Source organism: Procambarus clarkii, chromosome 55 (assembly GCF_040958095.1).
Source record: "Procambarus clarkii isolate CNS0578487 chromosome 55, FALCON_Pclarkii_2.0, whole genome shotgun sequence".
Classification (NCBI taxonomy): Eukaryota; Metazoa; Arthropoda; class Malacostraca; order Decapoda; family Cambaridae; genus Procambarus; species Procambarus clarkii.
Window position 1 is genome coordinate 16,369,803 of NC_091204.1, and position 23,044 is coordinate 16,392,846.

At 42.1% G+C, this 23,044-nt stretch overlaps 2 protein-coding genes across 4 annotated transcripts in view; one reads left to right on the forward strand and one right to left on the reverse strand.

Annotated features, from left to right (window-relative positions):
• Nucleotides 1–8,752, forward strand: part of LOC123755331 (mediator complex subunit kohtalo) — a 65,207-nt gene extending 56,455 nt beyond the window's left edge. The window contains 3 exon segments of the mRNA XM_045737873.2: nucleotides 819–999; nucleotides 3,781–4,210; nucleotides 5,829–8,752. Coding sequence (XP_045593829.2) covers nucleotides 819–999; nucleotides 3,781–4,210; nucleotides 5,829–6,725 — 1,508 coding nt within the window. The 3' untranslated portion in view covers nucleotides 6,726–8,752.
• Nucleotides 8,753–16,274: 7,522 nt separating this feature from the next.
• The window catches only part of LOC123755358 (uncharacterized), a 54,069-nt gene continuing 47,299 nt past the window's right edge, over nucleotides 16,275–23,044 (reverse strand). For 2 of the 3 annotated variants that reach the window (XM_069305508.1, XM_069305507.1), the window contains exons 22-23: nucleotides 20,941–21,129; nucleotides 16,275–20,804 (exon numbers count right to left, since the gene is read on the reverse strand). In XM_069305508.1, the coding sequence (XP_069161609.1) occupies nucleotides 20,049–20,804; nucleotides 20,941–21,129 (945 nt within the window). In that variant the 3' untranslated portion in view covers nucleotides 16,275–20,048. Of the gene's footprint in view, nucleotides 20,805–20,940; nucleotides 21,130–23,044 lie in introns of those variants that run through there. The other variant, XR_011222954.1, reaches the window with a different exon arrangement.

Genomic DNA, 23,044 nt, shown 5'->3' on the forward strand with positions numbered 1-23,044 from the left:
AAAGCAAGGTGACAGTATTTGTTTTAGGATACATGGATAGTAATGGCATATATTAAGTATGCAGGCGATGAGTCACAATAACGTGGCTGAAGTATGTTGACCAGACCACACACTAGAAGGTGAAGGGATGACGACGTTTCGGTCCGTCCTGGACCATTCTCAAGTCGATGGTGTGACTTGAGACGCAATCGACTTGAGAATGGTCCAGAACGGACCGAAACGTTGTCGTCCCTTCACTTTCTAGTGTGTGGTCTGGTCAACATATATGCAGTAGCCTAATACAGCAAAGTTTTATTAAAGTCCTCATAGGAACCTTAGTACAGTACAGTCTTGTGCACTGTTTTAAGGTGTTGATTTCATTATTGTTCTTATTAGTAATTATTCTTAAATTGTCACTGAAGACATAGATTACTTAAAGGTTGGGTTCATATCTTTGTCCTTATATTTATTTACAGTACTGTATTTAGAACATTAGTTATAACGAAAAATATGGAATGTTAGAGCAGTATTTTTGTTATTGTCTACTTACAAGTGTGAGGACTCCTCACCATAAAAAAGTGTTGATTTTGTAATGCATATTAATATAATGCAAATGTGATTATTTGAAGGGTTTTTCTGTAATAAAATTAATATTCTTAAAGACAAACATCTTGGAATTGTTTACTAATTCAAAAGAAAATGGTTGGTTGCAGTGCTGAATACTTCCCTAATACGAAGTTGTGTGCGAAGCTTTCGTAACTGTGCAGTTTCTTTCATCTGAGAAGTTTGTCAAATATTAAAAGTATTTTTTGTTACACACTTGCATTTTATCTTTGCAGCTGGTGGGGCTCGATTCCAGCCAAACATTTCACACAGTCGAGTAGCAATTCGACAAATGCTTGGACAGCGCCACCCTGGAGGCCCACCGGGAATCATGCCTGGACAATCTACCAATCCAGGCTTCACAAACATGGCTACTGGACCCATGGCAACTATAAGCCGTCAGGGGCCTATGATAAGGTAATCATCTCTGTTGTTAGACCTGGACTATCTGGATCAATGTCCTTATCACTGGGTTAAATAGAACCAGACTCACGTTTTAAGGACAGTTTTAGTACATTATTATTTGCACAAGTGGTAAAACATTTACACACATTTCAATAACAAATAGGAGTCCCCATTATAAGAATGCCTACTAACAATTACTCATCCATCCAAACAGCCTGCATTGTCTCCAATTTTGTCTATGCAAAATATAATCCACGAGAATATATAAATCAATCAAAATGTCCACATGACCCACTAGTGTCATACTGTGATCCACACTGCCCCACAAAAACTGCCCTGGTGAGCAGTACCATGATTACCCTCATAAAGAGCTAATCCTCATTACTCTCAAAAATTCTAATAGAGCAAGGTAATGTTACATGTAAATGTTGGCACAGTCTGCGTTGGCAGCACGCAAGTTGTGTTTTTATTCCCACTTTCCATCTACAGCTATTGGCATGTTTCTACACAATTCTGATGTTTATTCCTTCATTTATTCACTGCCATTTCTGTTTATAGCAGTCATAGGCAAGCAGGCAGGCAGGCATTCTCAGTCAGATAATCTCAGTAAGGCAAGGAGTCTGTCAGACAGTCATACAATCTCATTATTCTACATGTAAGAGGCTCCACCCACCTTCAACCACTTCGAGTGGAGATTAAGTGTCAGGGTGTTGTAATTATGTAATTGTGCATCATGAAATATTCCACTTCAAAATATTTTCTAGGAAATTCTCTAGCTAAATATATAATATTTTGGGTTACAACAAGGGGAGGGTGTCATAGGTGGGATTTGGAAGTGTGTTTCAGGTGGGGGTGTTTGTTGGGATAGGTTGTGATGGTGGGTGTGTCGGGAGTCTTTATGGGAGTGATGTTTTGGGGGAGATGACAATGTTAAGCGTGGAGGCTCTCACAAGTCTTCAGTTATGCACAAAAAAAAATGTGATGCACAAATTTGCATGATTTGAACAAAAGCAGATTGTGTTTACCCTGTTGATGTGGCAAAGTCTGTTGGTTAATGATGGAAGGAGGACGAAAGGTGTTTACTCATGAGATAAAGTATAAATGGCTGACTTCCAATACAGTACTGGACATGCGTGAATTTTCATTTATTTATTCGTGTAATTACACCTCTTCACTTTTCAAAAACAGCCAATCTTGACAAGCAGAATAACTTTTGTCATTCAAGATAAATAATGTGCTTTTTTTATGTTACAGTATATATCTCAAAAATATTGGTTTTGTGAGGATTCTTGATGGTCCAAGAATGCATACCTCACTTATAGCACTGCGCCTACGAGAATCTCATATCACATTCTCCACATGTAACTAGCTCGTGGTAGGGGGGGGGGGGCTGCCTACACACACACAAATTATGTGTTGAATGTAATGAAATGTTCTTTGTTTGGTAGGCTCTCAATAGTTCCTCCATGCTTATTGCTTCCCATAGTTAGGGTCAGAAGATTGTTAGGTTTATCAAGGTACCCCTAGGTCAACTACTTACTTTTCCCAGTACTGTATATAATCCACAGCAGTTGCCTAATTCCCAAGTACCTATTTGCTACTAGGTGAATAATGGTATAAGATGAAAGGAAACATTGCTCAAATATTTCTGTCCAGCCACAGTAATTGAATTTGGGACCTTTTGACTGGGACACAACTGCATTGCCACAAAACCCTAAGGCATTAGGATCATCCAAGGCCTCTGAAACCCATATTGACCAACTGAGAGTCAAAATCGACCTAAAACTGAGGAAGCATGATCAGAAAGTTATTTAAAACAAAACAAACCACTGCTTGAAAGAAAGAACTTAAAACAAAAATGCTTCCTGTTTGTGGGGTTCGGTACCTTCTTCCTGGTAGCCCACCAGTTGTTTTTCCCTTGAAAGGCTACTATTGTTTTTGTCACCTAACAGCATTTGACAGTAGAGCTTTCTCCTGTGTGTCTTTTTGTCTGGGTTTGCATTTATAGTCAGCCAGGGAGGCAAGCCACCCTCCTCATTAGCAAGTTTGGAAACAACTCATTCACATATTCATTGGAGATACTAGAGGCGTACGATGTACAGTGTCGGTCTATTTTTGGTATGTTCTTTGTCTGTAAACAATTGTTTGTATAAGAGTGGGGGTACAGAAGACAATAACTTATAGTTGTTAGCAGACTTAGAGCTCTCCTTCCCCACAGCTTATCTTAAGTCATATTTTGCTAGTATTCACTTTCTTCCTTCATTTTTACCTTCAGGCTAGTCTTTTTTTGTGTGCTGACATACATTTACTGTTATGGCTCTGGGTTCTGTGCCTAGATCATTGAACTCCAATTTGTGTGTTTTGGTTTTTGAGACAGTTTGCTGTGCCCTGGCCCCTTGGCTATATACTTCAGTTCCTGGACTGTTTGCTTTGTTGCTGGGCTGTACACCTTTGTATTAGGCTTGTGTGGACCCTCATCAGTGTGTCATGGTCCCATTAATTACATGTCCTGGACCCAGGACTTTGTGTTCTGGATTTCCAGGCAGATCCCTGGGCCTCGGACTATGCATTCTTGGGCCTTTGGGCAGTGCTTCCTGGGGCTTTTGACCTGTTACAAAATATCTTGCTGTATAAATTTGTTTAATATACATATCTCAGTTGTAATTACTAATTCTTCTGTAACTTTATCTCCAGTTATATTAGTAATCACTAATTTGTTGAATATTATTTCTGGTACTCTTCATGTGCATCATTTGCATGTTTCCAGCTTTCATGTAAATTTTCCCACTTCAGGTCTGGACTTCGAGGGGGTATCCCTGCTCCTCAACAAGGAGCCATGTATGGTAGTGGTGGAGCTATGCAAGCTGGACCCATGCCTCAAGGTATGCCTGGCCAAGGTGGTCAGATGTATTCAGCCATGGGTACTGGGGGTCCTGGAGGTCCTCCAGGAGGCCCTAATGGTCCTGGTCAAGGTGGTATGGGCCAATATGGATCATATCAACAAGGCCCCATGACAAGTGGACAGATGATGAGTCAAGGGCCAGCTGGAAATAGTGTTCCTACAGGTCCTGGAGGTCCTACTAATAGTATGATGAGTCAAGGCTACCAACCAGGGTACCAGGGTAACCCGGCCATGATGGGGTTACGCCAACAGCAGCCTGGTGGTTATATTGGACAAGGCATGACTCAGTCACAGATAGTACAGCGACCACAATATATCCAGGTTAGTAATGCTTTTAGTAATTTTGCCTGGTCACATATTTTGTGTGTGTGTGTGTACTCACCTATTTGTGCTTGCAGGGGTTGAGCTCTGGCTCTTTGGTCCTGCCTCTCGACTGTCAATCAACTGGTGTACAGGTTCCTGAGCCTACTGGGCTCTATCATATCTACACTTGAAGCTGTATATGGAGTCGGCCTCCACCACATCATTTCCTAATGCATTCCATTTGTCTACTACTCTGACACTGAAAAAATTCTTTCTAAGGTCTCATATCTTGAGGTTATCTTGAGATGATTTCGGGGCTTAGCGTCCCTGTGGCCCAGTCCTTGACCAGGCCTTCTTTTTTGTTACAACCCCCTCGCCCCCCCCCCCCCCCCCCCAGGAAGCAGCCCATAGCAGCTGTCTAACTCCCAGGTACCTATTTACTGCTAGGTAACGGGCATCAGGGTGAAAGAAACATTTTGCCCATTTGTCTCCGCCTCCACCGGGGATCGAACCCAGAACCTCAGGACTACGAATCCGTAGCGCTGTCCACCCAGCTGTCAGGCGCCCTGTCTATGGCTCATTTGGGCACTCAATTTCCACTTATGGATAGGAAGAAAGCACCAGCTTGACAAGAGAACTCAGACGATACTATAAAAAAAGGAAAAGAATAACGGAAGTGCTTAAGCAGACACAATTATCCCTATAAAGAAATAATAATTTAAATTGAGTTTGAAGAAATAGAACAGACACTGAAGCAATTGAATTAGATTGCTCCCTAGAACTCCTCCCTAGCACCAGTGATGTTTAGAACTATCCATGATGAACCAATGTAGAATGTGATCCTGCTTTGTCACTATTCATTGGTCTTGTAATAGGGAGCATTGAGTGGAATGTAACAGAACTTATGATTTATGGATTTAGGTACAGAATTCTAACACTGTTACCTGGAGAGGGTTTTGGGCATTCTTCTACTCCCCAACCCTGGCTTGGGGCTAGGCTCGATTGTATTGTATAAAATACTGTGTAAAATTTTCTTGATATTCAGAAAATGTGATTTTTTAGTCGTGAATTAGTGCCAAGATAAAGTGTAAATAAAACAAAACTTCCAGATTTATCATATCTTAATTCATATTCATGTTGCTAATTTCATGAATTGGAAGATAACATAAGAAGAAAGGACTATGCAGGCGGCATGTTGACTTGTACAAGGCATCTCCTATATGCTGTACACCCAAACATATTCACACACTTGAAACAGTCCAGCAATCCTGCATCTGTTATATTACCCAGTACACTAGTTTGGTCCATAAATCATCTGCCATTTCTAAAATAATATTTACTCAGATCTTACCTGAATCTAAAATTATTCATTTTATATTGTTTCATGTTCTATTTATATTGATACATTTAAAACCTTATTTATATTCCCCTTTGTTATCCCCTATTATCCATATATATATATATATATATATATATATATATATATATATATATATATATATGTATATATATATATATATATATATATATATATATATATACACAGTATATTGTACTTCAATTCTTTAACCCTTTATAAGAACAAATTGGATTGTATGTATGTATCTAGCCAACTATATAGGGATTTTTTTTCCAGGGTCCTGGTGGAAATGGCAGCATGGGCATAATGAGTGGGAGCCAGGGATACACTCGACCAGGTATGCAGGCCATGGGACCTGGGCAAACTCTGGGTCCAGGTGCTCAAGGCATGGGCCCTGCTGGGCAAGGCATGGGCCCTGCTGGTCAGGGAATGGGCCCTGCTGGTCAGGGAATGGGCCCTGCTGGCCAGGGAATGGGCCCCGCTGGCCAGGGAATGGGCCCCGCTGGCCAGGGAATGGGCCCTGCAGGCCAGGGAATGGGCCCTGCTGGCCAGGGAATGGGCCCCGGTGGGCAGGGAATGGGTCCCGGTGGGCAGGGAATGGGCCCCGGTGGGCAGGGAATGGGCCCCGGTGGGCAGGGAATGGGCCCTGGTGGACAGGGAATGGGCCCCGGCGGGCAGGGAATGGGCCCCGGCGGGCAGGGAATGGGCCCAGGTGGGCAGGGAATGGGCCCCGGTGGGCAGGGAATGGGCCCTGCTGGCCAGGGAATGGGCCCCGGTGGGCAAGGAATGGGCCCCGGTGGGCAAGGAATGGGTCCCGGTGGGCAAGGAATGGGTCCCGGAGGCCAGGGAATGGGCCCTGGTGGCCAGGGAATGGGCCCTGGTGGACAAACCATGGGAGCAACCAGTGCTAGTATGATGAGACAGAGAATGATGATGACAAATGCACCAAACAGTGCTACACAGACAGGGCCAGGAGGTCCTGGTCAGGGAGGAGCTCTATTATCTCACCTGCAGCGACCAATGGGGGGTGTACAACAGCAGCAGCAGCAACAGCAGCAGCAGCAACAGCAGCAGCAGCAGCAGCAACAGCAGCAGCAACAGCAACAACAGCAACAACAGATGATGCATGCAAATTCTCAAGGACTCGGCTACCCACAGCAAGCACCGTATTGAATTATGCAGCTGCACGCTTAATGCTATAGCTGTGCAGGCTATACAAGAAAATACATTCTGAAAAAGATGATTTTTTCTTTTGACAGTGTTAATTAGCATCCAGGAAGCATGAAAATCCACATAAAAAGTCTGTACCAATCGTGGTTTAGCTGTAGTGGCCTGGAGAGGTTCAGAGGACTCGGTATCTGGGTGGCCAGGTGGCTGAATCATGGTTGCAGCAACCAGTGGTGAGGTAAGGTGCCGCACAGGAATAACTCGGTCCATTTATTTTCAGTGTCTCACTTTATTTAATTTGTTCATGCTCATATGTCAGTAGTGGTATTCATTATGCATAACTGGAAATATATGTGCAGGGTATGTACAGATGTGTGTAAATATGCACACACCCTGTATTTATTCATTCCAATATTTATATGATCATAAGTCTTATAATTGCACATAGGACACATTTTGCATGATGGATATCCCTGATTTGCTGTTTTTTTTAAGTTCTGGAGAATGCCATTGCCAGTGAAACATTCATAGGGCAAAACAACAAATAGCACACCTTTTTGCACCATATGTCATCAGCAGTGTGTGTGTGTGTTTCTGACCCCTAATAATTTGTTCTTGCACTAAGAGTTTTAGTGGTGATCTGGCTCACATCACAACAGGTGGTAGGTAGAGAATGACTTGTCATAGACAATACTCCTTTCCAAAGATTTTCGGGTAAATATGATGCATCCTACATGATATTAGTTGGCATACATGTGCCACAAACACCTATAGTCACCTTGAGGTGCTACCTTGAGGTGCTTCCGGGGCTTAGCGTCCCTGCGGCCCGGTCGTCTACCGGGCCGCGTCATACTACAAACAACAGATCTCAGTATTACTATTTTCATTACATTTAGTAGCTTGGGGATCAAATTAGCTTCAATTGGCAAAATGAAAACAGATGTGATAACCAAACCACATATCAGAAAATGGAGAAACAATGACGTTTCGGTCCATCCTGGATCATTATCAACCAACCCGTTCTCGCAAATTTAATAAGTCAATATTGACTTATTAAATATGTGCATAGGTGACATACTTAACACTTTCGCGCTTAGGATTATCCATGAGTCGTCACCGTATTTTCTTACGTTTCCGCATAACAGACGACGCCTGTAGTCCATTGAAAAAATATTTGTATAAAATCCATTTATTATCTGATCAACTTGGGAATAGTATACAAATGTTTGCCATGAAATTTACGTTTTCTCTAATAGCCGAACAGCTTATAAAAGAAAACGGCGTGGCAGTGAATCATCGTGGTAAAACAATTGTATTATTGACACGAAGAGTGTAATCGATGTAGTTTTTATATATGTTGCCGGTCGAACGCATCCTTATGTGACCTTTAATACTTATTTTCTTATAGAACATTCTATTGCGAGCACATTGGTACAAAAATGAAATACATACATCGACAAATAATGTCAGGACAGTGAATTGAATATACACTTTTCAAAGCGAGTTTCGCCGATATGCTGCCGCGGGTAACACTTCGGCCACTTCCCACACTGTTTTGGGTGGGCTACGACATTGAATCTATATTTATATGCATGTGTCCGTGTAGAGAATTTTATTGCGATTCCAATGATACCACAATTAGCGATGTAGGACAACTGTAGGCTTCGCAACCATTAAGAGAGTGGAAACATTTTGTTGCTGTTTGGCGCTCTTGGCGAGTGATCTGAATAGTTTTTTATTTGGTGTTGATAGTCCTTATGGTTTGGCGGCATTTTATAGATATGTTCTTATAGACAATTTTATTGCGAACACAGTGATACCAAATTTAAATACGTGCGCCTTCAATTATTATCAGGACAGTAAAAAGAGTGTACACTTTTTCGGTCTTACCGCGTAGGCGCGCGGAGCGCCGAATGCATCTAGGGTATTATTTTTTTTTGAGCGCCAAGAGTGTGAAAGTGTTAACATAATAGATACCCTTAAAAAGATTCATAGAAAACACCGACCTTACCTAACCTACTTAGTATGTTAAGATAAGCATCTTATTGCTTCGTAATTACAATTATTACCTAACCTATAATAGGTATAGGTTAAGTAATAATTGTAATTACGAAGCAATAAGATGCTTATCTTAAGATACTAACGAGGTTAGGTAAGGTTGGTGTTTTCTATGAATCTTTTTAAGGGTATCTATTATGTTTAGTATATCACCTATGCACATAGTTAATGAGTCAATATTGACTTTACGAATTTGTGAGAACGGGTTGTATCAACACGACTTAATAATGGTCCAGGATGGACAGAAACGCCATTTCTCCATTTTCTGATGTGTGTGGTTTTGACATCATATCTTCAGCCACATTATTGTGACTCATCCTTTGTATGGAAACAGTTTTTCATCACCATGACGACCAACGAAGCTATAGCACTATCTTATGCTATGAGTACAGTACTAACATATTGTCACAACCATATGTTAGTACTGGTTGTGCCAGTCGCTCAAGTGATTGGAGCAGTGTAAAGGTTACAAAAATAAGTGGTCTTCATTTCAATTTGTTTTATGACTGTCTTCCTTCCCATTACCTTTGATTTTAATTATTATATGTGACCGATTCTATGTAACTTTCAAATGTTTCTATATAACTTAATATATAGACCGATTGTATATAACTTTCTATATAGACCGATTGTATATAACTTTCAAAACGGAAAGCAAGTCACAATAACATGGCTGAAAACAAATAACCAAACCCAAACATGAAATGAAGGGAAATTGCTAATTTTCTAGCAGGTCCTCCTTAGTAGCTCTCTGAGCTAAGTGCTAGTCCAGGCAAGCTTGGATTCCTCAAGAGTCCCCTTGCTTTCAAGTAATGCATGGGACAGACCTCCACTTGGAGACCATTTCTTTTTCCCTCCTAATTTTGTGTCCTTACGGTATAGTTGATATACCTTACTAATACCCCCTCTCTCCATTGGCAGAGAGGGGGGGGGTTCTTGGAAGACCTGCGTTTCCCTATCTCCCTCTTCGCGACCTTGTTTTAGGTAGGCCTGCGGTTAATTCGCCCAGGATACTTGGTTGGTTCCTCTCCTGTCTGTTGGCAGGTTGTTCTCTAGCCTTTCCCATGGGTGTATTTCCAGGTCCTATATTGATGGCTCAGTTCTGCCCTGGAGTCGGCAACCATGGTCTTGCTTCCTGCTTCGAGGCCGTGGTCACACACTTACCCAAGTTTTGGACGTTGGGACTTGGTGCTTTCTTGACTGTGCCAGCTGTTTCTGGGCCTTGCACCTAGCTGTATTCTGTGGGGCATGCACGGCTTTTACTGGGTGGTGTGGCCAGTTTTTCTTGGACCTAGCTATATTTTATTTGTGTGTGTCCAGAAGCTTTACGGCTGTGTGCTTTGACAATCCAGGGCCTCATGCTTTGATGTTTCTGGGATGCGTGATTCAACGTTTCTGGCTAAGGGTGTCTGGGACATTTCTGGGAAAGGTCTGGGTGATGTGTCAGCAGTTTGCTGGTTTAGGAATGGATTACCAGGTGTTGATGGATGTCTCTCTGGGCCGGCAGTACTTGCCTATCAGTAACTACAGGGAAATGAGGTCTAGCTTTTTATGCCTCGCATACTAGCCTTGTACTTGTTGCATCATAATTTCAGTATTCAGACATTTCAATTATTTGTTGAATTTAACCTTCAAGTTATGGATGGAGGCAGCTTCCTCCACAACTTCCAGTGCATTCCACTTGTTGAACACCTCTACAGGGTATGAGCATTTCCTAACATTTCTTCTATTCTATTTGCATTTCCAGCTTTTACGTGCATCATTTTGTCCTGCGTTCTCTCAATTTAAAGAGGCTGTCCCCTATATAACTTGTCAATTCCCCTCAGTACCTTGTATGTTGTGATCATGTCCCCCCCCCCCTCTATTTCTTTTCTCCACTAGGGTTGTGAGGTCCAGTTTGCATAACTTATCCTCATAGCATAACTCTTTGCTCTGTGACTGATCTTGTTACAACTTTTGACCTTCAATTTTTGGTTTATGGTTTTCAAGGTGCAGATTCCAGGGCGGTGCTGCATTTTCAAATATTGGCGTGACAAAGGCTGTGTAGACTATCTTGAAAGTCCCAATTTTGTTTTTTAAATGAATTTCAAATGTTTGCCAACGTCCCACATGTTGCCGATGTTACCCTGTTTGTGTGCCTTTGTTGTTGGAATTATATCCATTACTAAATCTCTCTCTATCCCTCACCTCTTCCATGAAATTTCTCTGGTTCTTGTGTCCAATTCCTGGGGCTATGGGCTCTGGATTTATGATCCCCCAACCCTTAGTCGTCTTCTCTTTAAACCTTTTGGTTTAGACCAGCTCTTCATTTGTCCTTATTCCACTTGTTACCTGGCTGCTGTTTGGGCCTGGGGCTTGTTTTGGCTGGTCCACAAAGATGTTGACCATGGTTCTACATGGGGGTTCCTTAGTCTTGTCTTGCTCATGTGCTTTAGCACGCCTAGGCCTTCTTGTACCGTCTTCTCCAATAGGTGACCCATAGCTACATTTACTGTTTCTGTTTTGTTCCATTTTACAAATGCAGACAATCTCTGCTGAGGGGCTATTGTGAATGCTTGGGGTATCTACTGATAGGACCCTCCCTGAAATCATGTTACGAAATGCAATTTTTTGGTGTGACCCTTAGTAGCTTCCTGTTCCCTTTTTTCTTCCCATGGGGTGAAGGGGTTCAGTTTAGGTGCCTCATGAGTGAGGGGGTGGGCTGACTTGAGACCCCAGATGGGATAGCACTGCTACCTGGGACCATTGTCAAGTCGATCGACTTGAGAATGGTCCAGGACGGACCGAAACGTGGTCAGGTGCTTTCACACTGGCACTGATCACTTGCGTTGTTACCTAGGCATACTTAAGTTTCTTAGTGGCTTGTTTTGTTGTGCTTGGAATTTGTTCTATATTTTCCTTTGTTTTAGGTTGATCTCTGATCCCATGGCTGCACCAGCTACTGTGGGCCTCACCAGATGAGAAAGTTGTATTGCATTTAATGTGCAAGTTTTGTTTAGATATTCATTAGCAGGTTCTTGCTTACTATATTTTTTTATTTTCTGTATTGGAATTCAGATGAAATGGAGTTTATACGAGATGGTTTATGAGTTTATATTGGTTGGCGCATAAAGAATTATAAAGTGAGAAGATAAATGCCTAAGAGTTAGTTTTAATAAAGGTAATTGATGAAAGTAAGGCAATGTAGGTGTACAGAAATGAAACCAAAGGCACTTGCAAATGTAGGTTCACTATTTTTCAATAGACAGTGGAATACTTAGGACATATTATAATATATTATAGGTAGATAGATCCAAAATTAATAAATTTTGCATTATCCTATTATCCTGACTCAGTGCAAGTGGAAAATGGAGTAATGATTGTCCTAATAGCACATGAAATTTATTTCAGATAATGCTATAGCCATTAGTTGTAGAAATAATGTACAGTACTTCATCTTGTATCAGGAGGTATATTAACTATATAAGTATATATCATTTAGTGTACAGTACAACCTTGTTTGAAAAGATTACAGTGGACCAGAAAGTGTTGCTAACAGACAATGTCTTGGTGAACCAGAAAGTAGTGTCTGCTCTATTGAGCAGTCTTGATAGTCCAGCCAAACTAGGCCAAATAACTATCTATACCCTGTATATTTTATTTTGTTATATAGTTTTTATTATTATCTTCCCTCTAGTAGTAAATATTAATAAAAAATGAAATTATGTAATAATTTTACTTTTCCTGTGGTGAACGTATTTCTGTTGTATGCAGGAGGAGCTTGGTCACTCCCTGACACTGTTTTGCTCAGATTGATCCATGCAAATGTATCACATTAAAGGTGGGAGTTCAGTTTGGCCGACCAGGGATCAAAGTCAAAACCTGGCCCCCTCAGAGGTGTAGAATGAATGGCAATTCATCACCACACCTGGAAAGCATCTAGAAAATCAGTGAAGCTTAACAGACAACTGGAGGGATGATAATAAAGACTTAAGCCTTAAAGTATCCAAACAACTCAACAGAGCATGAAAAACATTACAAATTAGGCAGCACAGCTTCTGCACTTCTTTCTTGGTTCATTCACTGATATCCAGCTGGACAGATGTTCCAGGTCTTTCAGATGATGTGGCAAGCCCCTCTGCTTCAAGCTAAATGCTGGCTGTCCTTGGACTTGTAACTATGGGAGCTATTTGCTTTGTACTCTATTATGTACTTTTGTTATTTGCTTCACTTGTCTTTTCTATCCAGCATGTTTTGTGGGCTTGGCTTGGTTGTGCTTTGGGCTGCATGCACTCTGGGTTCCTTCCCAGGGTGCCTAGCACAGCCCCTGCACTAAGAGGTACAGTATCTTATTTGGTGTGTTCGGGAGTTTGTCCCCTAGAGGCCAGGCCACTGGGGGGGGGGGGGGTGAAGAGCCTTACTGAGGACTATTGAAGTGTCTTTGACTCATCTGTTTGGGCCCTAGGCTGGAGTCATTCTGTTGGTTGTACCAAGGCGTGTTGGAGCTTGCATGTTTGTTTATACGATATGCCATGGGGTACCAGTCATATCCTGGTTGGTCTAACTGCACTTGGCATGTCTCTAGGTGAGTGGCCTAGCTTGTGTGTCCTGCTTGGGAAGCTGCTTTTAGGGCTTAGTAATCCCCTTTACAGGTCTTTGTTGTGGTTGGTTTGACTCATCAAGTCTGCATTCACCATGTGCAAGTCTAAAGAGTGCTCATTGTCTTTGTTACCAGATGATGGTCATTCTTTTTACCTCTGCCATGCTATCTGTTGGGTCAGTAAGACCTATGACCCTGATTCTTGTGTGGTTTATTCCCTCTGGGCCTCCACATTGATTTAGCTTCTAATGCAGAAGCTTTTCAAGCACCCACTGCTTTAAAAGCTAGGTTTGCTAGTGTTAGAAATTAGCATCATTGTAATAGGTTGGATGCTCTAGAGTTCAGCCTTTTCCAGGAGTATCTCCCCTCTACATTCAGTGGTAAAGGCAGTCAAGCCTTCTGGTTCCGTCAGGGTTTCGTGTAAATCTTCACAACTGCCACCTGATCCCCTGCTCCGAGTCATCATCTTTGGAGGACACTTTTCTGTCCAAAGTGTTGGACAAGGGACTGAAACTACCCCGCACCTTTGTGTTAGGCTTCTGGGGCTGAGGTGAAGTCCGAGGAATGAATTCCTCAGATTGAAGGACTTCAATCCTTCTAGGAACTGGATTTACTGTCCAGAGGGTCCTTTGCTTGAGGAGTATGACTTTTTATATCCTCCTTCTATGTATGAGTATGACTGTTCAGCTGCTTCCCCTCAGGTTCAGTTCAAAGTCCCATTTGGTCCCTCGGAATCCTATTTCGAGGTTTCTGTCTTCCTGCATTTTCCCTTTGGTGGCTCTCACAAATTTGGTTTTGTACCTACTGTGGAATTCGGGCTTCTTTCTGTTCATGAATCCAGCCACTTTTGAGTATGGGTCCATCTTAGTTTATTGGTTCCAATGTGAGATTCTGGATTCTTCCTCGTTGGCTGACATCCCTTTCTTTTCCTTAAGGGTTTGGCAAGGATTCTGTCAAACTTCCATGCTTGATTGGCAAGAGGTGTTTCATCATTCAAGTGTTCTTGAGCAGCAGTACTTTGTCCACTCAAGAGACTATATTTACTCTGGCATTTCGTATGGATGTAAGCAAGTGACAGCTCCATGTGCAGCTGCCTGTACTGGCTGAAGCTCGTACTGTGGACAACCATAAGGTGCATTTGCACTTGGTGGCAGTTTTGCAGGTTTGGATCCTAAGAGGGGCTAGTCTCTAGGCAGCTCTGTGAGGATGTATGTGACTTCACTTGGAACTGTTCCAAGGTTGGAGGCCTTGAAGTCTGCAGTTCCTGCCTTGGCGGCCTTGCTCAGAATGCTCACCCCTCTTCTTCGGGAGGCGGTGATGGCATTTTACTCAGCCTGCATCGTGTGATGAGTCAGTATTGACCCATTTGTATGATTCAGCTCTGTAGTGGCCTTCTCCTGGAACCGTCTAAGGGACGGTTCCCCTTATGATCATTTGTTGCTTTCTTGGGGGTCTTCCCTCACTTGGTGGCAGTCTGGTAGGGTTGGGGGCCTTGCCTGTTGTTGGTCAATGTAGATCCTCGGGAGCCAGATTTCCAGGCCATTATGGTTTTTGTTGCAAGTTCCTTTTCTGCAGTTTGCCACTTTGATGCCATCATGGGGGGTGGGGTGCCATCTGGCTTGTTTTGCCAGCTACTGGTCCCATAATTTAAGGCCCTTTCAGGTCATTTCCCACAACCTGCAGTGAATTTGGTCGGTCCCTCTTCCTTTCTCGAGGTTGGGGTTTTTGGATCGGGTATTCTTCCTGCCTCTGCATCTGGTCATTACGGGTTGGATTGCCTCGGGCATGGTCAAATTGACTTTGGCCTTTCATTGGGTGTTCCCTGTGTTGAAGAGGGACATGGGAGACCTACTGTACACCTCTGATCTTTTAGGTTTAAACAACTTTATACCGTGTCCAACCTTCCACACGACCATCTTGGCCCAAGTGCATCTGGTTTTACAGACTGGAGCTTGGATGATGTCCATGAACCTCATGGACATGTACTGACACATCCCTATTAATACCAGTTTCAGGTGCTGGTTAGGTTTTGTGGTGGGGCATCAGGTTTACTGCTTCAAGGTTCCTCCTTTTGGTTTGAATCTGGATCTGTGTGTTTACCAGGTTGATATGGGTGATTGTCACCCGGCTGCACCTGCTAGGGGCTCGTGTGTTAGCCTACCTCACAACTGGCTGGTTTGGCCTCAATTGGTCCATGCATCAGCTGTGTGTTTAGGTCATCCTCTTCAGGCAGCTTTGTGCCAACTGGAGCATTTTTACTGCATTTTCATTTGATGCATCATTATTTGTGTTAAAGTAATGTAGTGTGGTAAAAGTGATCGTGGCTGGGCAGGAAAGCAGCTGGCACTTGTTTTGTTTCTGACAAAAAATGTAAAGGAACATTCCTCAAATAGAACTTAATGTGCAGCTAGTAATTAAGTGCTATTGCAATACATGGGTGAAACAAGAAGATAAATTTGATGCACACACACTTTGGGGATGTGCATGTAAAGTGTGATCTCGTAAATGCTGGGGCAGTCAATGAATAGTGTGTATCCAGTATAGAAAAGGATGGGTTGGAGTCGGTGGATCCACAACCTGAAACAGAGGAGCCAGAACTAGAGTGAAACCGAGCAAATTGAAGCTGGTCGAGACAGACATGTAGTACAAGTGGCCAAAAGACACTTGTCAACTTTAAGTAAAAAAAAATAGCTGGAAATTGGTAATCACATCACTTTTTCTACCTTAAAGGCTGCAAAAGCCTATATTGTAAGTCATTCAGCATGCCAAAACCATAATACTGCACTCTTTTCAATCTTGTAATGTTCTACATCTTTCAATCATTTTTTCATTCCATACTCTGAATCAGCTCTCTAGATATGTACACATGTGCTGTAAATATAGGCAAGGAGATTATAAAAGTTAATAAAACAAACAAATAACTTTAGTTTTTATTTAAAAAATTATACCATTTTACCCTCCTGTACAGATTTATTATAAACTTTACATTTAACTCTTGTACCATTCAACCAACAGAAATATACATGCAACAATCAATTACATACAGTACCTTTGACTAGTTCATGAAAAAAAATATATATACAGATGTTAGTTTGTTCAACATTTCATAAATAAATTATGGTGTTAATGTGCAGTACTGCAATATACAGGTACTTTCCTTCTGGAAATCACATTGGATAAAGTTTCTATTCAATCCCAGATTTTTCCACCAACCTTTAGAAAAAAAATTTGTTGGTGCTTACATGTGTACCTAGGAGTGTTCATGTTCTTTTTAATCCAAAGTAGCATAACAAAATACAATTTACTTTGCTTTCCGAGAGGGGTTACCTTAGTAGCTCCTTGACTTGAGTGCGGGTTTAGCCAAGCTTGACAGATTCACCAGGCCTATGAGGTCAACTCTTTCCTAGTGGAAGCCAGAACAAAAATCTGACACTGAAGCAGAGCGCGCTTGGGAATCAGAGTAATCAACACAAAAAAAAACAAAGCCTGTGTAGAATTTTTTTTTTTTTTTTTTTTTTTTTTACTAGAATAAAATTAAGTAGCTGCCACCAGGGGCAGCCCAGGTCACCTGCAGTTCCAGCCAACCTACTCCCTCTCGCTCATTCACCGGGTCACCGTCTCGTGACAACTGACAGGGCCCATCCTCTGCTATATGCTCAAGCTAAGTGGTGTTTGTTACTCATGGAATATTAGTACAGTACAGTAGTTCTCATCACAATTAAATTTGATGTCAGTCATACTACTTATGCCCAAACTTCAAAGTGTGCTCCAATCATGAACTGGGGTTCCCCTTTTTGGTAGTTTACATTTCCCTGCTCCACCAAAGATGCCTGCTCTGAGAGGGGTTTGGGTTTCTTCTCCAACAACAACACTCTTCTAGAGTTGCCTCACTACAGGTAGTACATAGGAATCGTTTTCTATTGCATAGCCTGATGACGAAGTGTAGTAGTTAGCCGTGCATTTAACACTTTCGCGCTTTAGATTAGAGATAACTCGTCGCCGTTTTCTCTTACGATTCCGCATAACTGCCGAGTTTTCTCGTCCATCGAAAAAATATTTCTATAAATTCCATTTTTTAACCGAAATGGATGGGGATACTTTTGTTTTGTAGGGAATTTATTTGCGAATGTTTTGGTACCAGAATGAATATTATATCAAACTTCTATGAGTAAAAAAAAAAATACACAAAGTATGTTTGGGGGTGTGGCATGCGTGTGGCAGTGGGTTCCCTTTAGCCGTTGATATATCCAACACGTGGGAAATATTTGTATGTGTTATGTATATGTCTGTGTAGGGAATTTTACTGCGATCACTGTCATACAAATTATAAAATGTTTCAACAAGTATAAACATGACAAACATCAAACGAACGAAAACAATGCGTTCGTTTCTGCCGCGAACGCATACTGAGCGACGTGATTCTATATTTGGCGCTTCTCTTACACATGCTTTGTACAAATGTTATACAGTTCATCTTATAGAAAATTTTATTGCGAACACATTGGTATAAAAAAGAAATACGTACATAGAAAAGTAGGGTCAGGAAACGTATAAACTTTCCAAGCATGATTTCCCCCCTGTGTTTTCGCCAGTGCGCTCGCGGCTAACTACTCTCCACTTCACACACTCTTGCGGGTGGGCAATTACCTATATTAAACATTCATATGCATATGTCCATGTAGAGAATTTTATTGCGATTCCAATGATACCAAAATTAGCGATGTAGGACAACTGTAGGCTTCGCAACCATTAAGAGAGTGGAAACATTTTGTTGCTGTTTGGCGCTCTCGGCGAGTGATCTGCATAGTTTTTTATTTGGTGTTGATACTCCTTATGCTTGGGCGGCATTTTATAGGTGTGCTCTTATAGACAATTTCATTGCGAACACAGTGATACCAAATTTAAATACGTGCGCCTTCAATTATTGTCAGGACAGTCAAAAGAGTGTACACTTTTCGGTCTTACCGCGTAGGCGCGCGAAGTGCCAAAAGCATCTGGGGTATTGTTTTTTTTTGAGCGCCGAGAGCGCGAAAGTGTTAATACGCGATACGATTGTCTTACCTTATTCTTGTACATATGGGGCCTTGTGCGTTTGCCAAGGGTGCACTTGGGTTCCATTAGTGATAGTCCTGTCCATGGCAGCATTTGCCCCCCTCTGCCTGCTGAGTGTTTATGGTTGGGGACTAAGGATTTATTCAACAAATATGCTTCCTTTGTGCATATCATGCCTGCCTTGTTTCCATCGTTAACTGTGGTTACACCTCAAAGTCTATCCAACTGTAGTTGATGGGCTGCCCTTTTTCTGCCCTGATGGGCTTCTGAAGGGCTCAGGTATGTGTATCCCATTTGACATCCTATGCAGTGGTGGCTTTGGCCCCACTGTCTTCATAGCCCAATACATAGTGATAGGCATCTACAATTTGTTGCACATTACACAAGTGGGCACAGGAACAGATGGCTGCTGACTCCTGTTAGCAGCCAAGAGCTTTCCCATCCTATAGCTCATGGCAAGCCTTACCCATTAGTTCCCTAGAATATGACCCATCAATCATTTAACAACCAGATACCCATTCCCTCTTGGGTGAACAGAGGTGTATAGTTAAGGATGGTGTCTAGTCAATCCTCCCCAGCCAGGATACGAACTGAAGCGCAGTGCGAGTGTGTTACCAGTGGACCGCCGAAGACTGCATGCCTTTGCCTCCTTAATGCAGATGTGGTAGCCTCGAGTGCTCTCTGCACCTTCTACTTCCAGCTGGTTAGAGCTCCATTTTGCCTCCGTTTTCTAATTTTCACTGCAGCAATCGGGCCATTTCATGGTTTTGTAAAAGAGGCCCCTGGATTTGCAGGGAGTTAGCCACTAGGGTACTAGTCCGAGGCTCTTGTGCCTGGTATTTCCTTCCTGCCATCACACCATCTGGTGCTTGTTGGGCACGTCATAGTTTGGGCAGTTAAACCACAGAGATGATGGTTTGCCTTGTTACCTGTGGGTAAAAAGGCAACAACTACGGTAACTTTCTCAAGCAGTTCAGTATTGCTCTCATGCTTTGTTTTTCTCTCTTGGGTTGATCTCTGATTCCAAAGCTTCCCACACCTCAGAGAACCAGATTTTAGTCCTGGCTCTTGGTAGGCAAAAAATGGGTTTCAGAGGGTTGTGCATCTCCCAAAGGTATGACTACCAAAGGCCCACCAGAATACGGCATTTCATTATATTCAGTGCTAGAGTATTTCTGCCTAATAGCAAAATTGTAAAACAATGATAGTAAATTATCAATAATATGAAGTTTAAAGGTAATTCAAATTAAACTTGACTAGACTGAAAGGGAAAAAATGATGCTTTTAAATTAAGTAGGTTCCAGTAATTCTGAGTAATAAATATTTAATAGATTTTGTTTTATTTAAAGACAACAATGGGTTCACATTATGGACACCGTATTAAGCTAATTTGTCATTATACTATACATGCAGTTTGAGTATTCTTGTTTTAGCCTTATGTAAGATGTGTGAAGGCAAGGACTGGTGTTGTGATATAGTATTAATGGAATGATACACTATAGTAAAGACAGGTTTTATCTTGTAAGTGCACTGATGGTCAGATTTTGAGGGTGATAGTGTCTGGTAGGCTGCCAGCACTACCTTCACAACAGCTTCTGTTTCATTGTTATTTAAGCAACAACCTAGTGCAGAGGTCTTTCTCATGGCACCCCTTCTGCTTGAAGCCCCCCACTTGATCCTACTCCTTCCTGAGCATCAACAGTGTGGATGTTAACTGATCCACCATTTGCAATTGATCTGGAAGTTGAAGTTACTGTTGAAGCTGTACCTGTTACAGACAGTCCTGGAATCAATGATATAAACTGTCCTGTTGGAAGAGAAAGGGTAACTGTATCAGGGCTGACAGCAGTTACTAATGCTAAAGTTCCTACCTGTTGACCCCCATCACTGCTTACCAATAAAGGACGAGCTGCCTGTGTTGTTCCCACTACAACCTGCTGACCCTCGGTCCCAGTGGCCACTAAACGTACATACTGTTTTCCACTTGCCAGTGGTGTAATCTCTCCCATTGCTTGAGTCAGCAAATCATCTTCTGTGCCCTCGACTCCAGAAGTACCAGGTTCTCCAGACAAGTCAGGAGAAGTCTCTAGCAGTGGATCAACATCAGTCACCACTGACTCAGGAAGATCAGATGCATAATCCTTGTGGGATGGACTATTGGCACAAAGCTCTGGATGTTGGTGACGCTGATGGCGCAGAAGTCGTGCCCTTGAGGCATACTGACGGAAGCACCATCTACAAGGATGAGGATATGTACTAGTGGCACCAACTGTTTGGGAAAAAGGAGGACCCACTCCACTTTCACCCTTATTGTGGGTAGTGGATGGTGGTGGGAGTTCTGCTCCAGGGTGATACCTAAGGATGTGCAATTTCCGCTTGCTGCTGCTACGATACATCTAAAAAAATCAGATAAAATTGGTTTTCATTATTTTGTATATTAAAACATACATTTTTAACATATTTCACCTCTACAATATAGTTTAAATGAGATAATTTAACTGTAGTTCAAACTATTTAATTAAAAAAACTTACTTTTTCACAATACTGGCAGTAATAACATCTCGTAGCTTTGAGTATAGGTTGGTTTAGTTCAGGTATAGTTGTTAGGTCCACACTTGGATGCCGTTTAGCTAAGTGGTTCACAAGCATCCCTCGCCTTTTAAAACCAAGCAGGCACGTGTTGCACCTATACACAAATTGTTTATAGTCTGCTGGATCAACCTAAAATGAAAAGAAACGTATATTAACTGTGTTCTTCAGTGAAAATATAGCACTGCAATCAAACAATTATTGTTCTAGAAATTTGTAGATATGTATATGAAATTATTTAAAAAATATAATTTCATTAAATTCATAACTTAGGACTATACATAACTTGTAACTTTTAACAACCTGGATGCTACCTTTGGAAACATCCTGCTCCTGCCAGGGGCAGGTCAACATTCTGCCCCAGCACAGTTCAGGGATCTTTTCAAATGTACCAGTTGGAACATTCTGGGTCAAGGGGAAGATTGTAAAAGAATATCCAAAACTGAAATGACTCCCAGAAGGTCCATTTATCTACACTCAACTTTTCCTAGCCTTGGGGATCAAAGTTCTACTCTTCAAGGTGCTCCCTAAGTCGTGCTAACAATGGAGGCTAAATACTCTTAACACACAAAATCAAGTAATCATACACATTACTGAATAACCTAACTCGTTCAAGTACCTGACCTCAGACCTAAATCACTACATAACCTAAGCACTACTCAAGAATAAAGAAACCACAAAGGGCTGCTCTGCTACCTAGAGGCTCGACTACCTTCAGATGTAAGCACTCGCATGTCAACAGGGTAGCCAGGCTCTCCCCATCTTGCATTTCTCGCAATTCTTTCACAAAAAGGGTCAGGATCTGGTTCAGACTCCCAGTTCGAATGGGTCCCATAAAGCAAAACTCTGGTTAAGACTTTAAAAATCCGTGCTAGAGGGAAGTATCGAGGCCATGAACCTGGACCCGGGTATACCACACAGTGAAGTGGCATAGTAGTCAGGTTGATGATCTGCTTCCAAGCTCTCCAAATGTACTCACTAGAAAGGAGACGAGAGAGATACCAAATAATATACACATGGAAAGTACTGGAGGGCCAGGTCTCAAATCTACACGTTAAAATAACAACGTACTGGAGTGAACGATATGGAAGAAAATGCAGAATAGAACCAGTGAAGAGGAGAGGTGCCATAGGTACAATCAGAGAACACTGTATAAAACATCAGAGGTCCGCGGTTGTTCAACAGCCTCCCAGCAACGATAAGAAATATTGCCGGAACAACCGTGGACATCTTCAAGAGAAAACTAGATTGTTTTCTAAAAAAAAAAAATGCTGGACCAACTGGGCTGTGGGCAAGCGGGCCACTCCAAGCAACAGCCTGATGGACCAAGCTCTCAAGTCAAGCCTGGCCTCGAACCAGGCTTGGGGAGTAAAAGAACTCCCAGAACCCCATCAAGCAGGTATCAAGCAAGATAAAATACCAAAAATTCCTACCGAACAATGGGGAATCTGTATCAGTACCATGTGCTGCCGAAAAGGCCCATAAAAAGCTGGTATAGCAAAGCAAAGTCATGCATAATAGCCCCACCCAGGACAGAAGCTGCCCAAAGCGTGATCTGACAAACTTTATGCTGACAAATAACAAAACATGAGGGTGGAAGGAGTTCTGCACCCAACATGCTGAGTGATGGAGGCAAAAGGAATGATCAGCAGCTTTCAAAAACACTTGACCTGCATGCCAGGAGCAAGGTAAGTGTCTTGGCTGAATAAACATTATACCATGACTATAAATATCAGGCAGAAGCCACAAACAAGAGCAATCACTTATGCACATTCTTGGCAAAAGCTTAAAACACAGAAAAGAAGGGCAAGACAACTGCAATATGTTAGCACCCAGCTAGCTACTGCGATTACCAACAGGCCTCAGAGCAGAGAACAAGTCTAGCAAGCAGTCTAAAAGCAAGTTGATTAATAAGTAGTTGATCTGCAGAGGAACCTGAACATTTCATAGCTTGCTGGATACCTGCTGGATGGGGTTCTGGGAGTAGTTGTTCTCCCCTGGGGAGTAGAAGACACTGACAAAATCACTGAGGCATTAGAAGAAAAAA